This window comes from Artibeus jamaicensis, unplaced genomic scaffold (assembly GCF_021234435.1).
Source record: "Artibeus jamaicensis isolate MK-2021 breed Jamaican fruit bat unplaced genomic scaffold, CSHL_Jam_final scaffold_916, whole genome shotgun sequence".
In the NCBI taxonomy this organism is placed as follows: Eukaryota; Metazoa; Chordata; class Mammalia; order Chiroptera; family Phyllostomidae; genus Artibeus; species Artibeus jamaicensis.
Genome location: NW_026522059.1, coordinates 31481482 through 31499338, shown reverse-complemented (window position 1 = coordinate 31499338; position 17857 = coordinate 31481482). Strand labels below are relative to the sequence as shown.

At 39.3% G+C, this 17857-nt stretch overlaps 1 protein-coding gene across 6 annotated transcripts in view; it reads left to right on the top strand.

Annotated features, from left to right (window-relative positions):
- Positions 1–13246, top strand: part of NDUFAF6 (NADH:ubiquinone oxidoreductase complex assembly factor 6) — a 35807-nt gene extending 22561 nt beyond the window's left edge. For all 6 annotated transcript variants that reach the window (XM_037131085.2, XM_053661028.1, XM_053661025.1 and 3 more), the window contains 5 exons: positions 2224–2326; positions 3363–3496; positions 4139–4240; positions 6216–6272; positions 9905–13246. In XM_037131085.2, coding sequence (XP_036986980.2) covers positions 2224–2326; positions 3363–3496; positions 4139–4240; positions 6216–6272; positions 9905–10033 — 525 coding nt within the window. In that variant the 3' untranslated portion in view covers positions 10034–13246. The remainder of the gene's footprint in view (positions 1–2223; positions 2327–3362; positions 3497–4138; positions 4241–6215; positions 6273–9904) is intronic.
- Positions 13247–17857: the final 4611 nt, after the last annotated feature.

Sequence of the window (17857 nt, the reverse complement as noted above, 5' to 3'; positions counted from 1 at the left end):
TCCTAGCGAACACAGGATGCTAAAATTCTCAACAAAATATTAGTAAATTGGATCCAGCAGTACGTTAAAGAGATCATACACCATGATTAGGTGGGATTTATTCTGGTGATGCAAGATTGGTTCAATATCTGCAAATCAATAAATGTAATATACCACATAAACAAAATGAAGGATAAAAATCACATGATCATAGCAATAGATGCAGGAAAAGCATTTGATAAAATCCAGCACCCATTTATGATGAAAATTCTCAGCAAAGTGGGAACATACCTCTACATAATAAAGGCCTTATACGACAAACCCACAGCCAGCATCATATTCAATGGGCAAAAACTAAAAGTGATTTGCTTAAGATCAGGAACGAGACAGGGAACTACTTTCACCTCTTAGTCAACATAATAACTAAGTGTCCATCAGTAGAGGAGTGGATCACAAAGCAGTGGTACATCTATAGAACAATACTACTCAGCTGTAAAAAAAGAAGGAAATCTTTCTTTTTGCAATAGCACGGATAGACGAGAGTATTTTGGTAAGGGAAATAAGCCAGTCAGAGAGAGATGAGCACCATATGATTTCACTTACATGTGGAATCTAATGAACAAAATAAACTAACAAAAAAGAAGCAGACTCATAGCTTTCAGAGGGGATGGGGTGGGGGGCTGGCTGAAAAAAGGCGAAGGGATTAAGAAAAAAAAACAAACCCAACCCGATAGACAACATTGTAGTCACTACCACAGGGAAATGGTCGGGGGCGGGGGGAGGCAGGAGAAGGTGAAGACGGGGTGAGTGGTGATGGGCAGAGACAGAGACGTGACCTGAGATGGTGAAAACACAATACACTATACAGATGATGTATTATAAAATTGTATACTTTAAACCTATATACTTTTATTAACCAACGTAACCCCAATAAATTCATTTCAAAAAAAGGAATTAAGTACCAATGAGTGTTCCAACATGGATGAACCTTGGTAACTTGCTAATTGAAAAAAGCCAGATAGCCCTGGCTGGTGTGGCTCAGTTGGTGGGAGCATTGTCCCATAAACTAAAGGGCAGAGGGTTCTATTCCCTGTCAGGGCACATGTTTGGGTTGCAGGTTCAGTCCCCGGTCAGGGTGCATGTGAGAGGCAGTGGATCAGTGTTTCTCACATTGATGATTCTTTCTCCCTCCCTTCCTCTTTAAAGTCAATAAGCATGTCCTTGGGTGAGGATAAAAAAACTAAGGAAAAAAAAAGAGAGAGAGAGATGCTGGAAACAAAAAGCCATGTATTGTGTCATTGCATTTTACAAAATGCCTGAAAGACACAAATCCACAGTAACAGAGTAGGTAACCAATCACCTTGTCAGGAGATGAGGAAGTGCCTGCTTCATGGATACAGGATTTCTCTTTGGGATGACGAAAGCCTTCTGGAATTAGATAATGGTGGTAGTTGCACAACTTGGTGAATATACCGAAAACCACTGAATTATATATTTTAAAGGGGGAAATTTTATGGTATGTGAATCATATATCTTCCTCCCGCCCCGTCGTCCTGGGATCATTGCTGGTGTCGTTTCTCCTGATAGAAGAGGAGGGAGGGTATCACCTTGACAATAGAGTCTGTGTTAATGTATTAGTATAAAAGTGGCTAGACTTTACTAGGATTCACATTTTTCTGTTTCTTGAATAGGGCGACTAGAGTTTGTTCAGTTCATCAGTCCTGTTACTTTACTGAGCATGCTTTATTTTGGGGGTGAGGGGCTGGTTATGAGTCTCCTTTGTTTTTCTGGGCACATTTTCCTTATTGAGAGCATGGACTTAACTAATCACATTAAGTGATATGCCTGTGACTGAGTTTCTTCACCTGCAAAATGGAAAAATGTCTTACTTTGTTGTCTTTTGTGGAATGCTAGGATTAAGAAGATAATGTCTAAAGTGCTTAAAAGCAAGACTTCAGTAAAGCCGGTTTGTGAAAACTCGGACTTTCTAAGGAGTTAAGCATTAAGCCAGCCTGTGTTCATGTGATTTGTGCACTGATGTTCATCCCTAGGTGTTACCGTGAGGGGTGACCCATAAGATTGAATGTCTAGAACTTTAATATTTTAATTTTATTTTAACCTTACTGTATACTAAACAATGTACACTTAATATTTTTATTTTTATTTAGCACTTTTGGGCAAAATATCTTGTCTTTATAAATTTTGATAACTGAGCAGGTTTATTTGCCTTTTGTTTGACTGTAGGAAAAAAATTTGGATGACAAAGCATATCGCAATATCCAGGAATTGGAAAATTATGCCGAAAACACACAGAGTTCTCTGCTTTATTTAATACTAGAAATACTGGGTAAGGTTTTTTCTCTTTCATATTTCTCTTTCTGAATAAAACAGCTTTAAAACTTCATTCTTTCACAATTTGACAGGCTGACCAATTTAACATTGAAGTTTTTTTTTTCAATGAATTAACCTGTATGTAAATAAACAGGTTTTGGATTATTTTTTCTTTTTCTTTTTTTTTGATCAAGAAGGTGAATATAGGTCTTTCTTTGGAATGCAGACTGATCAAAACACTTGGGCTCTAATAAAAGCACTACAGCTGCCTCATGGGAATGCTGTGGTTGATAATCTGGTAATTGCTGTGATTTTGCTTTAAGCGTCTCCAGCAAATGGGAAGGCTCGTAGCTGTCCTCTTTCTTCCCTGTCAGTGCTACTTCCCCACGTTAAAAAAAGGAGAAGAAACAAACCTGCATTTCTAAGTTTTTATGAAACTTTTCTTTAAAAAACAAAAACACACTAATGTAGGTGGTACTCTTTCTCCTCTGACTTTATTCTAAGTTGGTGAGGTCTTATTGTAATGAGGAAATCATTTGGGACAAGGACAATCCATCCATTCAAAGAAGGTAATATATTTTTTGTCACCCTCAAAGAATAACTAGCACAAGTCTCTATTGAACTTCCCAGGCCTGTTCTTCCTGCACATTTGGTGCAAGTTTGCCAACACAATGAAAGGAGGGAGCAAAGAGCAGAATGTTTGCTAAGCATCTGCTTAAAATGAGGTCGTATGGAAATTGCACTGAGGAGAAGAAATGAAAGACTTGTAATGTTTTTCCATGATAGCTGATTAAAATTCCCAATGTGTCCTTAGTGTGCTGAAGTCTGAGGAAAACTCTTGTATCTAAAAGTTGGAGTTCAGAAACCTGCTGGTGTAAATAGCTTGTTTTCATGCCCATTGATACCCATAGATCCTGTTTTTCAGATTGGGGTAAATTAGGATCAACAACTAATTTTACAGGTTTAGGTGGTTTATCTCTGCTGCTTCTGCTGACTTGTTAGGCATAGAAAGAGAAAAGAGCAGCCCTGTTGTTTAATTTCTCAAACCCTAGGTATAAAGGATCTCCACGCGGACCACGCTGCGAGCCACATTGGAAAAGCACAGGGCATTGTCACTTGCTTGAGAGCCACGCCGTATCATGGCAGCAGAAGAAGGGTGTTCCTTCCCATGGATATTTGTATGCTGGTAAGGCTGTTATTGTATGCTCTGAATAATTTGGCTCAGAAATAAGGGAAAGATGTTGTCTCTTGGTTCTTGTTTAGTCTGGTCAAGTAACTGTTTTGAAATGAATCCATACTGCCCTTTGCTGCTTGGTAATCAAGTGAGAATTGTTATCAGTCTGGCATTTTAGATGTCTGGTGGAGCTGTGAGTGAGAAAGTCCGGAGAACCTTACTTGGTGTAGCTTCATGTTGATGCCTGCCCTCCTTCCAAGCAGTTAAAGTGATTCGGGTTAGCCTGTTCTTTATTTTAAAGGAGGAGGTAATCCTTAAGAACATTGGTTATGAGAAGTTTTATTTTCTGTATGAGATTCATTAGTGTCTATACTTTTAAACTTTGTATATGTTTATTTTGTTGTTTGTGTATTTTTTTTACCTACAGCGGTTGTTAATTACCGTCCTGTTGCATATTATTTCAGGAGAGAGAGAGTGTGTGTGTGTGTTTCTGTGCACAGACACAGACATACATGCACATATATGTACACATGCGCATTTTTAAAAACAAAATAGGCATTATACTGAACATACTGTTCTCTCACCTGTTTTCTTGAGCGAAGTTAGTTTTAAGTATGCTTTTTGATCGCTACTATAATGTATTTTTCAACACAGCATGGTGTTTCACAAGAGGATTTTCTGCGAAAGAAGCAAGATAAAAACGTAAGAGATGTGATATATGACATTGCCAGCCAGGCACACATGCACCTAAAGCATGTAAGTAGCCTTTTTTTTTTTTGGCCAGATCATTTGGAAAACTATCATATCTGCTCAATAGAGCATAGCATGGTTGTACTGTTACTGGCTTGGCAGTCCAAATTCCATCTCTCATTGAAATCACAGTGGATTTACCTCAGGGACCATTGTACACTTTTTCTACTTCTAAAAAATCCCCCTTTCTCCCTCTCAGCGGATGTGTTCACCCTTCAGTGAGTCAGTCAAGCCTGAGCTTCCTCAGTTAGGCTCCTCTAATCCATCCAGTCCCCATTTCTCTCTCAGGGGACAGTGTCTTTCTGCCTCACAAGGCCGAGGCCTCTCCCACCTTCCCAGGACCTTGCACCCCCAGCAGTCCTAACTGGTGTGTTCAGTGGGCCTCTCCGATGACTGGCTTCTTTTAGCTTCTGGTTTGTTGACGCTGCCTTCTGAAGTTACAGGCAGCCTGAGGACCCTTCCGTTTATTTTTCCCTCACAATTAAGCTTTTTGAATAAGTGGTGTGTATTTGTTGTTACCTCGGGGCCCTCACTGCCCTGACACTGTTTATCATGCTGTAATTTGGCTTCGATTCTGCCTACTTTAATAATAATCACTAGTAAATAATCTTCTGCCACATTTAAAGAGTGTCTGATTTAGGAGAGGGTAGAATCAACTAGGTTTGATAACGGATTGGACTGCGGCAGGATCAGGAAGAGGGAAATTTGAAGGCTGCACAGAGTTCAAGTAGAGATGGTGATGGTGCCATTCAGAGACTATAAGAAAAAAGTAATGGTGCTCTGGGAGCTGATCAGTGCATTTGAGACTAGCTGCTGCACACCATCGAATGCCAGAGGATTGGAAGACATGTAGGGAGATGGGCTACTGACAAATGCAGGACTGTGACTTTGACAGGAGGTCAGAACTGGAGAGAGAGATTTAGGAATTGTTCACCTGGAAGTCTGTGGTTAAAGCTCTAATATTGGGTGGTGTTGCCCAAGGAGAATGTACATCTGCGTAAGAGGACCAAGGGCGGAATCTTGAGGCCCAACTCTGTGCCCCAGGTAGAAAGAGAAAAGGCCATTAATTAGGAAGAAGAAGAAGAAGGAAAGCAAGATCGAAGAAGTAGGAAAACTGAGAGTCAGTGTGCTAGAAACCAAGAGAGGAGCAAATTCCACAAAGGGGGAATAGCAAAATTGCGCATGGCATAGGGAGATGAAGAGGAAAGAGGCAGGATGATTTGTAAATCATGGACCATTTGTAAGAGAGTAATTTTAGTAGATGAAGGTAAAACAGAGGGTAGCGTTAAGAAGCACATGAGAACACAGAGGTGGTTTCTCACAATAGAAATGAAGACCTGGAAACAGGAGTGGACTGGTGAGTCCAGGATGATGGGCGTCGGCCTGGGGGCAGGGGGCTTCATATCCAGAGTGGCAGGGAGGTGTTAGATAGGTGAGGTTCGAGTCGAAATGTGGAGGCCTCTGAAATACAAGATGAATAAATAGTTGAGACTTCAGCTGTCAGGGATGTAAGTCAGAGAAAATAAGAATAAAGCAATGACTTAAGAACATTCATTTGGCACGCGGTGTGGAACAAATTAAAGGTTGGGGAACACAGCAGCAGAAAGGATCATTAAACAGGCAGTAATGATGATCTAAGCTGGGAAGGTGCTGGGACTTGTTAACCCAAGTATTTCTTCATTCACTCCTAACCACAGAGCTAGAGGGTCACAGTTATAAGATGTTAAAAGGCACCTGGAAAATGCTAAAGTCCATTTGTAACCAAGAATGGAGTTCTTAATACAGTGTTATTTCCTGAATCGGTAGACTTATGAAATTCATCGGAATGTGCAGGAGATGAGAGCCGTTTTCCTGCTTTGGAGAGAGGCCCCGCCGTGTCCTTCCACTGCTGATGCTGCTCTGTGTTCGCTTTCTGAGGGGCCTGTTTATCTCCAGAAATAATTCATATTTCAAGCCAGTTTCCCTTTATCTTCCTTTTTAGGCCAGGTCCTTCCACAGAAGTGTTCCTGTGAAAGCGTTTCCTGCTTTTCTTCAGACGGTAAGTAGATTAACAGAGGTGGCCGTTAATTAACGAAGCAGATGTGTTTGATCTTTTTCTGTTTCATACGGTTCCCAATGCAGTTCTTTAGTTTAGTTTAGTTTGTTTTTGTGTCTCTTCCTTATGGTGGGTTTTGTTGGTTGCGTCCCCTTTTTGGTGATGGTCGTGCCTGCGTTTCCCAGAGGTGAGTGAGTGGAGGAGGTAGGAGCAGCGACGGCAGCCAGATCGCATCAGTTTGGATCTGCTTGCCACTTCCTGGCCATGAGAGCTTAAGGTCCTTAAACACCATGTTCCTCAGTATACTCATAGGAAGAATGGGAATCATATGAGAAACTATCTTGTAGGATTATTATTAAAGAGTGGGAGAGAAACATCAGTGTGTGGTTGCCTCTCATGTGCCCCTCTGTTGGGAACCTGGCCTGCAACCCAGGCATGCGCCCTGACTGGGAATCGAACCGGCACTCTGGTTTGCAGGCTGGCACTCAATCCACTGAACCACACAAACCAGAGCAGAACCTGTTTTTAACTTACTTTTTAAGTTAAACTTCCACCTGGAAGGTCATGGACTTTTTGTCTGTTTTGTTCACTTCTGTGAAAAGGGTTGTTCTTAACTCTGGTTGCCCATTAGAATCACTTGGGAAGCTTTAACACAAACAAACAAAAAACCAAAGCAATATTGGGCCCCTCCCCAAACCAGTGAAATCACAATTATCTAATAGGTGGATCCAAAGATTGATACTTTCTAAAAACTCCACCAGTAATTGTAAAGTGCAGCTGGACCTGAGAACAGTGTGCTCCCTGAACCAGTGTGGGCCTTACCTGGAAACTTGTTAGAAATGACCATGGCCCTGGCTGGTGTGGCTCAGTGGATTGAGTGCCAGCCTGGGAACCAGAGATTGCCAGATCGATCGCCAGTCAGGGCACATGCCTGGGTTGCAGGCCAGGTCCCCAGTAGGGGGTGTGGGAGAGGCAACCACACACTGATGTTTTTCTCCCTTTCTTCTTCCCTTCCCCTCTCTCTAAAAGTAAATAAATAAAGTCTAAAAAAAAAAGAGAAATGCACATCTGGGGCCCCACTTAGGCCTGGGGCTGAGCCCAGCTCTCACTTTCCCGGTCTGCCACGGGAAACTGGCAGGACTACATGGCAATTCCTGAAGGACAGCTACTGTCCGCATCTTCATTCGAGCTGGGTACATCTCTTCTTCTTTGTTTTATATATGGGGCATCTGTTCATTATTTTGTTCAAAGAAAAGGTTTTTGCTGTTTAAAAACTATTTGAAAATTACTAGTCTGGGGTCTGGTATACTCTTTAGAGATAAAGCTTTAAGATGCCATATTCAGAAATTGTAATGTCTTTCAGAGGTTTCAGTAAATTTGTTACATTGAACAGTGCATTGACCATTAGCCAAACTTTCCTTTGAACCAAATACTAATTTGCAAATGTCTGGTTAAGCTCTAATTTGAGGTCACATTCCATCTGTATTTTAATGGAATTTTCTAATTGTAAAAGGCATACGTTCTTAGAATAGAGATTTGGACAACATAAAAAGAATATTAGAAGAAAATAACTACCATCTGTAATTCCAGGATGCAGAGACAAAAACCGCTTATTTATCCTGTTTGTTGTGTTTTAATGAATTTTTGTGTATAGTTGAAATCACACTTCGTATCTCAATATCCCACTTATCAAGCATTTAACCACTTCATTAAAAATATTTATAAATACAATATTTAATGGCTGTGTAACATCCTATTATGTGCCTGTACATTAATTTCATTAAGTATTCCTTACAATTAGATATTGTAAAACTATTAAAATGAGATCATGGTTTGATTCCCAGTCAGGGCACATGCCTGGGTTGCAGGCCAGTTCCCAGCGGGGGACACACGAGAGGCAACCATATATTGATATTTCTCTTCCTCTCTCCTCTTTTCCTCTAAAGATAAATGAATAAAATCTTTAAAAATAAATAAATAAATAAATATAATGACATTACATGTTGGAACATTTTAAAAAAGCTATTAAAATGGCCATAGTGCAGTTTTTAGAGATAGAAAGTTAATCTCAATATATTAAGTGATAATAAAAAAGCAGATTACAGAACATTATGAATAGCACAAACCTTTTTCTCAAAATGTAAAAGAAAGTGCACTAAAATATCTTCATTGTTTCTTTTATTCTCTTTTGAAATGTTTCATATTTGATATCTACACATGAATATGATCTATATATATATATATGCATGCATTATAAAGCATAAATACACTCGTATTGAACACCCATGAATTCATCACTCAATCCAGGAACTAGAATGCTACCATTGAGTTATACTGCCTCTGTTGTCTTCCTCCAAATAGCTGTCCTTAATTTTGTATTTATTATTCCTTTGTTTTTATTTCAAAAACACTTCTCCCCATTTATCATATTCCTAAACAATTTGTTGCTTCATTCTGTTTTTGAGCTGTATAAAAATGGGTCATTTTCTGTTTATGTCTTCTAGGTCTCTCTCACACACACATATTCCTAAGATTTATCCATACTGCGTATAGCTATAGTGCATTTATTTTACTGCAGTGTAATATTTCATTGTGTGAAGTTTATTTTTTTTATTTTTATTTTTTTGGTTTAAGAACTTGTGGGGTTTTTGCTAGTATAACACAAGACAGCTGTGCACAGTCGTGCACACATTTCCCGTTATACATATATATAAGTTTAGGGTTCAAAAAGCAGATACTGAATTTGTATGTACGCTCATCTAGGAGAAAAGCCAATTCTCTGTTCTCTTTTTGCTCCTCCAATACTCGAGAATGAATCCACAAGCACATCTCTGTTGGATCACACAGGTTGTACCTCAGGGCTCTAGGGGGCGCTGTGCACACGGCCTGAGGAGGGAGGGGTGCCTTTAGAATTGTGCAGGGCAAAACTACGTGGCTTCTGTTTAATAAGAAAGTTATTGAAATAAAATAGTTCATAAATTAGGACAAATAAGTGAAAACTATAAAACAACACTGTCATTGTGAGTGTTTTCCAACCTTGCTCTCCCATCACGGTGATAGTTTTAAGTTTTATGTGATCACATTAAAAAGCATGGGTCACATGCTTTTTAGCATGGGGGAAGCATGGGTCACATTTGTAGGGACCTGTGACTGTTCTCTCTGGGTGCAAATCATTTTCTAGCAAGAGCATGAAAACCCATTAAGCTTTTCCACAATGTAATTTTTTAAACAAACAGCTTGAGCCCCTCCTCATGGCACAGTGCACTTTGTGGTGGTTGTTCCTTCTCCCTGATCGAAACATCCCTTCTTGTTCTGCAGAGTCTAGTAATGCAACCTGCAAACAGCAGTTGCTCCGGTCTCCTTATATTTTGACCAGAACAGTAAAAGTGATGATTAGAATTGGCTTGATGTTTCTAGTACTAGCTCTGTGATCTTGTCCTACTGGCCTAATGGAAACTTCCTAGAACATATCTTTTATTTTCTCTATCCCTTTTAAAATTCTCATTTAAATTCTTAGTTTGTAGAAGACCATCTCAATAAAAGTAAAATAGCCCTAATACTTGTAATTTTTCTTTAGCTTCTTTTAAAGACTTAATCATTTCATGATTTCATGACCATTTTTCTCTTTTTTCCAGGTTGCTCTGGAGGACTATTTAAAGAAAATTCAACAAGTGGATTTTGATGTATTCCACCCATCTCTACAACAGAAGGATACATTACTCCCATTATCTTTGTATATTCGGTCGTGGAGAAGAACATATTAAAAATAATTGCATGGCACTGATATTAATTTACTTTTATTAGTTTTACAAAAGTTAGGGTTAAATTAGTTAGGGTTCTTGTTTATAAACAGCAAGGTACTGTGTACTTAAGGAGAAAACGAATGTATTGGGTGGGTGTGAGTAGCTCACAGAATTGATACAAAATTGCCGTGGGGCTTGGGTGCCAGAACACCGGTGAGATTCTTCCACGGACACAGCTGTTGTCACCACCACCCAGACACTGTCTGCTACACCATCCCTGTAAAGCTGCTGCCCCAGGAGGGAGCATCGCCTCACCAGCAGGGGACAGAGAGGAGAAATGTCTCTTCCCTTCCTCACCCTTGGAGAAGGAGCAGGGAGGGGCTCAAGTAGTGCTGGCTGTGCTGGTGGACAGTTAGAACTCACAAGTCCAGTACAGCTGCAAAATGAGTTTATTTAGGGGTCCAGGGGGTGGGTGAAGTTAATATCTGAGGAGTGTCGGTCACTACGTTGAGGGTTTTATACTCCTGACATTTCATCTTTACAATCCTGTGAAAACTTATGCATGATAAAATCACTTCTTTAAGGTAAGACAGTTGGCTGTCAAGAGCTGGAACCCTAATTTGACTTGACTTTATGGCTGCCTTCTCCGAAGCTTCTACTTTCCTGCTAATGCCACTGCTTCAGACCTCTCATTGCACATTATTGTGGTCATGAACAAAGTCATGTTTACACAGTTTGTATTAATGTAAAACAAAGTTGTATCAAATGTTCGTTAAGGGGTACTACATTCTTAAAATCTAGTATACCATTTGAGCTTCCCACTGATACACTTTGGGCTATACATACACTTCCATAAATGTTCTCATTTGATCTTTAAAACTATGAAATAGTTTTTGGTAATTAAAAATTTAAATTATAAATTACACACTGTTACAAAAACAAAATTGTTCACATACTATTAATGGCAACTCTGGACTCTGGGTGAGTCTCTGACTCCCAAGGTCTGGATGGTGCCACAGTTTTCCTGTTCCTGCCTTTCCCGTGGTCGGGTCCCCTGCCCATTCACACCACTGGGGGCACTGTTCCGCTGTTTCGCTTAAGCCTTTGGTTTCAGCTATGAGTTAGTGCCTACTACAGTTGTGAAGTGGTGATGGCTTAAAATACTGTGCGTTTTGTTTTGTTTTGTTTGTTTTTTGCAAATAAAATTTAAAGTGAGAGCTGCTTATGGTTAAGAATCCCCCAACACCTAGAATGGCTCTGATTTAGAGCAAGTAGAGATTAATGTAAAATTGAATGACTGTGCAATGTGTTTGTATATGTTAGTATATTCTTAGTTGATACTGATGCTGAAAGAATAGCCTCTTGTTTAATTCTGTGGCTTTAGAAAGCCTTTTAGCTTATCTGGACAGGCAAGTACAAGGAAATGGGACACATTTCCTCTTGGGATTCTGAATGGTTCAGGGTCGAAGAGGTCCTTAGAGATAGTCTTTGTTAGCTTTGTCTGTGGGTCTTCTAGGTTAAATTTGGCAGCAATGAGCTGCTAAGCATCTTGGTTCTTGACTAAGGACCTTCTTAACAAGAAGGGTTTAAACTCTATTGGATTACTGGATTCTTTACTGGCTCAGAAGCCAGTTTACTATTAAGTAAATAATTTCAAAATACTTTCTAAGCCATTTTAAATTTGATGTTTAGAGATTTGAATGAACTAAAGTTTCCAGTCTCCTAGAGATTAAGATGGGATCTTATTCAGAGACACTTACTGTAGTGTTCGCTTCCTGGCATGAAAGATACTCCCTTAAATGGTGCCAACATTCTTTTTCATTTTTCACATCTCTGGGGTTTTTCATTAGAGCATTTTTAAAGGAGTCGGATACATTTTCAAAACATGTGAGATGTATTTTAATACTGAATATGTGGAGTGTAATAGATAACAAATATTAAGTATAAATTACAGATTTATCTGAATCTGTAAGTAGGTCAAGTTGCACATTATTACAAAATATGTTTTCCATAGTTCCCAATCAGCCAGGAATATTCTTAATCTCCTTCTGGTTAAATCACCCCTTTTGTTGAAATTAGTGCTGACATTTGCTGAGCATGAATTTGGACATGTGGTGTGCTCTGTAGTTATGCATTAATCTTCACAGCAAAGTAAGCCTTTATTTTCCAAATGATAAAACTGCCTCAGAGATGTTAAGTTCAAGGTCACACGGCCATCAGAACTAAACCTGGATGCCAAGCCCATATTACTTTAATGCCAAAGCTCACAACCCATGTATTACCATTCTCAAGATTGTAAAATAAATTGCCAAGTTACGAAATTCAAGGGCACAACTTTTTTCAAAAAAATTTGCTACATAAATTTTAGGAAAGTATGGTTGCTACATAAATTCCAACTATAAATTAGGTCAGAGAGAAATAGGCAAAGAAAGCTGATACTAAGTGCTGGTCACTGGGCGGTGTGCTCAGGAGGGGCACGGTACCACTTTGGAGGACAAAGGTTTCCCGGCGGAGCTGGCATGTGAGGGGCCGCAGGAAGGTTGGGTAGGAGCCAGGGTTTGGGGAGGGGATGTAGGTGGGAGATCCTGACTGAAGGGGCACTGGCACCAGAAGCAGAATGGAGAGTCCGTGTCAAGACTTAATTTTTTGGCTCTAAAGTAAAAGGAACAGAAAATAAGAATAATCAGATTTCTCAGGAAAGTTCGTGATTATAAAGTGGCCACATCCCCTGGCCTAGTGAAACATTTTAAATTAAGATAAAAGACCTGGGTATTTTTATTTTGCCTGTTTGACAGATCTCTAGGTGCCCTTGGATTTGTTTTAGCTCATAAATAGAATACGTCTGCAGATACCTAGTTGATTGCTTTGTTGAGAGCCACAGAGTTGTAAACATTATGCAGGTCGTTACTGAAAATGAAACATCTTACTGATCACAAAACCACAGGCTCCCAGAATTGGGAAGGATGTCGGAACTGGGAGGTGGGTCGGAGGACGGGGGAGGAGTTGGGGGAGTGACTGTGAGACTGTGTTAAATAGAGAACTTGGATGCCACTCTACCTGCTTTTTTCTATAATGGACATATAGTTCTTGGGTAACTGGAAAGTTGTTTCTTAAAAATTAGGACCCTTCAATGGACATGAATTTTCTCACCAAATCTGTATGTACCAGATAAAAGAATTTGTTCAAAAACAATGAATGATATTTGGCACAATAAATTACTGAGTGTGTAACTCATTCTGTAGTAAAGTACATGTTTTCTCCCCCAAGTATTCTCCCCCAAGAAATACTAAACAATAGTATTTCTACTATTGTTTATATGTCTGTCCCTCACCTCACCAAATTCTTTGCAAGACAGCATTTTGCGTATATAGTAATATTTTGTGTGTTTAAACACAGGCCTATAGATTGAATTTTCCAGAGAGCAAGTTCAAGAGATTTTAAAAACTAAGATCTTTTATGGGTTCTCCAAAGATTCTTTAGGACCTCATCATTAATAATTTGAGAAGCTATTTCATTATATTTTGTGTTTGTTTCTTGTGGCAATGGTTTTATCTCATGTTAATCTCCAAGTTGAATAATATGTTGCGAAAGTTCTCACTCACGTTAACATGAAGATACTTCCTCTACCCCTTTCTTGTGAGCTATTCCATATGGCTGTTGGGAGTAGATCTGTGTGAGTCTTGGTGTGGGGCAATGATGATATACACTGAGAGAATTTTTTTAATACAGTGTTTATTTTTACATAAATAATTTACATGTGCTTTTTACAGAAATATTGGGGGAAAATAAATACAAAAGTGGGAAGGAAAAATATTTTATTGTATTTTTTCATTACCATTTAGTCCCCTTATGCCTCTCTCCCCTGAAAAATTACCATACTGTTGTCTGCATCCATGAGTCCAAGAAAAATATTTTTTAAGTCAGCCATAATTTACCAGGTAAGAGATAGCCACTATTAACATTTTGGTAGGTGTCCTTCCACTTTTTCCTTAAAATATATGGAATATACAAAATTGGTATATTCCATATATGTTGTTAGTCTGTATCTTAGCAATACAGTGTTTAAAAGATCAGTTAGAAAAGTAATAACTTTTATTCTATAGAACATTATTTTAATTCAGTGGGTATGCGTTATCTCTTTTATTTTGCAATTATAATAAAATGTTCCTAAGATCTTCAGCCTTTCGAAGTCACCCTTTCTTTTAATAAATAAATTTGGGCTATAATCCCACATAATAGTCTGTGAAGAGCCCGTGTAATAACTTTGCCAATATTTATAAGGACTTACAGGGTGGTGGTAACACAGGATTTATGTACTCTCTCTCCTCAGTACAGTTCCATTTGCCTTTATTTTATGGATGAGTTTGAACATCTTTTCATGTAGATAAATGTCAGTTGTTTATCCTTTGATTTACTTCTTTCTACTATTTGTCCACGTCAAGATTATGAAAAACACCTTCTCATGATTTCTTTCAGTATTTTTGCATTTTCGTTTCTCACGTTTAGATCCACGTGGAGCCGTTTGGAAGCAGGATGTGCGGTGTGGATCCGCAGACGGGCTCTCGCTTGCCCCGGAGCATCAGCCTTCTCCAGCCCACACTCAGTGTCCGTCTGTGTGTGGATCTGGCCGGCATCTGACACCGAGGAGGTGACTTCTAAGGGAAGTGCTCTCATAGGGAGTAGTCACTCTCCACTTGATCATTTATTTATTTTTTATTTTTAGAGAGGGGAATGGAGGGAGAAAGAGAGGGAGAGAAACATCAATGTGTGGTTGCCTCTCATGTGGCCCCCACTTGGGACCTGGCCCACAACCCAGGCATGTGCCCTGACTGGGAATCGAACTGGAACCCCTTTGGTTTGCAGGCCTGTGCTGAATCTGCTGAGCCACGCCAGGCAGGGCCCCACTTGATTGTTTTTTTAAATAAGTCCTTTAAAAAAAGGACTGTGTCTAAAGTGGGGTATTCTGGAGCAGCAATCAAGTTTTAGTTGACCCCTTCTGCTTTATTTTTCACTGTCTTTTACTAGAACAAGGGGGAAAAGGTGTTTTTCTTCTTGGTTTCCTTTTTTTTTCCTTTTTCTTCTCTTTTCCCCTCTTCAAAAGCAACAGAATAGAAGAAGAGCTGAAACTGGATGCCTATAAGCCACACTGCAAGTCAGCATTCTTCCAAACGAAAGCTTGTCACATTGCACAGTTATAAATCATCTTGACTGTTTTCTTTTTTCTCTTGTTTTTGGATAGGATTTTCAATAAAACGGGATTTTCATTTTGTTTTCAGGTGGGTTAGCTGAGCCGTGAACCACAGTAAATAGGAGAAGTGTCAGTTTAGCTCCATCTAAACTAATACGCATTTAAACAAGTTTTTACGTTTCATTGAGTGTGAATGGTGCTGGTGCTGGTGAGGGCCACTTTCCCCACTCAAGGCACCGCCATCTGTAGAAGTAGGGCCAACTCACATTTAATGGTCGTGTGAGGAGTTTCCTGTGGGCCCTGAGTCAAGGTCCCTCCAGAAGGTATCCAGCCATGCAATATGAAAAACAGAGACATTTATTGAAGGAGATACAAGAAACATTGTACATAGGACAATGATGCCTCAGTCCCCTTCAAAGTAGGTACCTTGGACCTCACAGAGTTAATATTTTCCTGTATCTCATCAACAGTCTGAAATCTCTTCTTTTTCAAAGGTGATTTTAGTTTTAGGAAAAGCCACAAGTTGACAAGGTGCCAAATCTGGGATATAGAAGGGCTGAGTCACCTGGGTGAATTGATGTTTTGCCAAAAAACTTCATGAGACGTGATGCATGAACGGCACACTGTGATGAAGTTGCCAATCACCAGTGCCCAAAGTGGTGACCTGAATAATCTGAGTAGTTTCTGTGGAGAAATGTTCAAGCTTAATGCAAAATTTGATGCATTACTCTATTTGCTCAGTCATTGAATGAGCAGATTCGTTACTCTATTTGCTCAGTCATTGAATGTGATGGCCACACAGTACACATACTCAATGACATCTACCATCCCCACTGACTAGCATAGTGAAGTTGTCATTGTTCACACATGTGCATTGCAGTCCACTCTCCTTGGCTTTCAGGTTACATCCATGTCGTGCAAACCGTTCTTGTTAACAATGGTTGGACTTTTGCTAGACATACCTTTGTATTTAAGTGAGTTTTTTTGTAAACAGCATTCAGTTGGGTCATACTTTGTAATCCATACTGCCTATTTGTCTTTTAATTGGTGTATTTAAATCATTTACAGTTAATGTGGTTATTGATGTTAAGACTTGAACCTGCCATTTTTTCTTTTCTATTTCTTGTTCTTCTGTTTTACTTTTCTTGCTTTTTGTGATTGAACAGTTTTTCCGGAGTTCTGTTTTTATCTATAGTGTTTTTATTTTCACTTTATACTTATATTATTCTATACACAGCCATGGGTTTTGAGTGTATCTCCTTGCAACTTTTTTACTGGTTGCTCCAGGATATTACTTTATATATGCATAACTTATTACAGTCTAATGGTGTCAATATTTCATCAGTTCAAGTGTAGAAACCTCCTTTTACATTCCTTTGCCTTCCTCTGTTTATAGTATAACTTCTTAAGTATTTCCTCTACATACATTTAGGACCACATCAGTGTTACAATTTTTGCTTCAACCGCTGTACATGATTTTAAAAACGTAAGAAAGTACACAGTCATACACCTCATAACAACATTTCAGTCAAAGGCAAACTGCATTTCCAATGGTGGTCCCATTAGATTATGATGGAGCTGAGAAATTCCTACTGCCTAGTGATGTCGTTGCATCCTAATGTCAGAGTGCAGTGTGTTAATCATGTGTTTATGATGATGTTGGTGTAAACCTACTGTGCTGCCAATTGTATAAAAGTATAGCGTGTACAATTAAATATGCTACATAATACTTGACAATAAATGAATGTGTTACTGGTTTATGTATTTACTTTCTATGTTATTTTACAGTGTACTCTTTCTACTGAAAATGTTTTCTGTAGCACAGTATCTCGTGTTACACCGGCAGCAGCCTCATACATCTTGTGTTTACTGAGTCTCTGGATTGCATTATTTTCTTTTGTGCTCATGCTCAACTTAATGTGTTATTTTGTTCAACATGATCCCAGAGCATACAAAACCCACTGCTAATGTTGCCAGTAAGAGGCCACATTGGGTGATTAACATGGAAATGAAATTAAGAGGGATTGAGGACTACAAAGGTAGAAAATCAGAGATGGTTATAACTCGCCAGTCGGGCAAGTCTCATTCCACCAAACCTACAGTGGAAGAACAAGAACAAAGTGAGGGAAGCTGTTACAGGATTTGCTTCCTTGAAGGCAGACCAACAGAATTCGAGAAGAGCCTACGTGAGACGTGAAGAAACTAATAAGGACGTGGATTGAAGGCCAGACAGAGGGTGTCCCTTTCAGCACCATGATGGTCACAGCCGAGCAAAAAGTTTGTTCGCAATGTTGAGAGAAAAGGCTGGACCTGACTATGGGTTTGAGTTTACTGCTAGCTCTGGGTGGTGTCGATTGAAGAATCATTATTCTTTGTATAATGTGGAAGTGACTGGTGAGTGTGTGCATGTGGATGTGAAGTCAGCTGAAGAATTTTTGGAAACTTTTAAATATGCTGATTGTGGAGGGAAATTATTTGCCAGGGAAAATGTTCAATATGGATGAAATCTTTTTATTCTGGAAACAGATGCCTGAAAGGACTTCCATCCCTGAGCAGGCCAAGTCAGTACCAGGATTCAAGACTGTTAAGGACAGAAGTCTTGCTTAGGGGCAGTGCTGCAGGCTACCAATGGAAATCCTTTGTGAGCAGGCACAGTG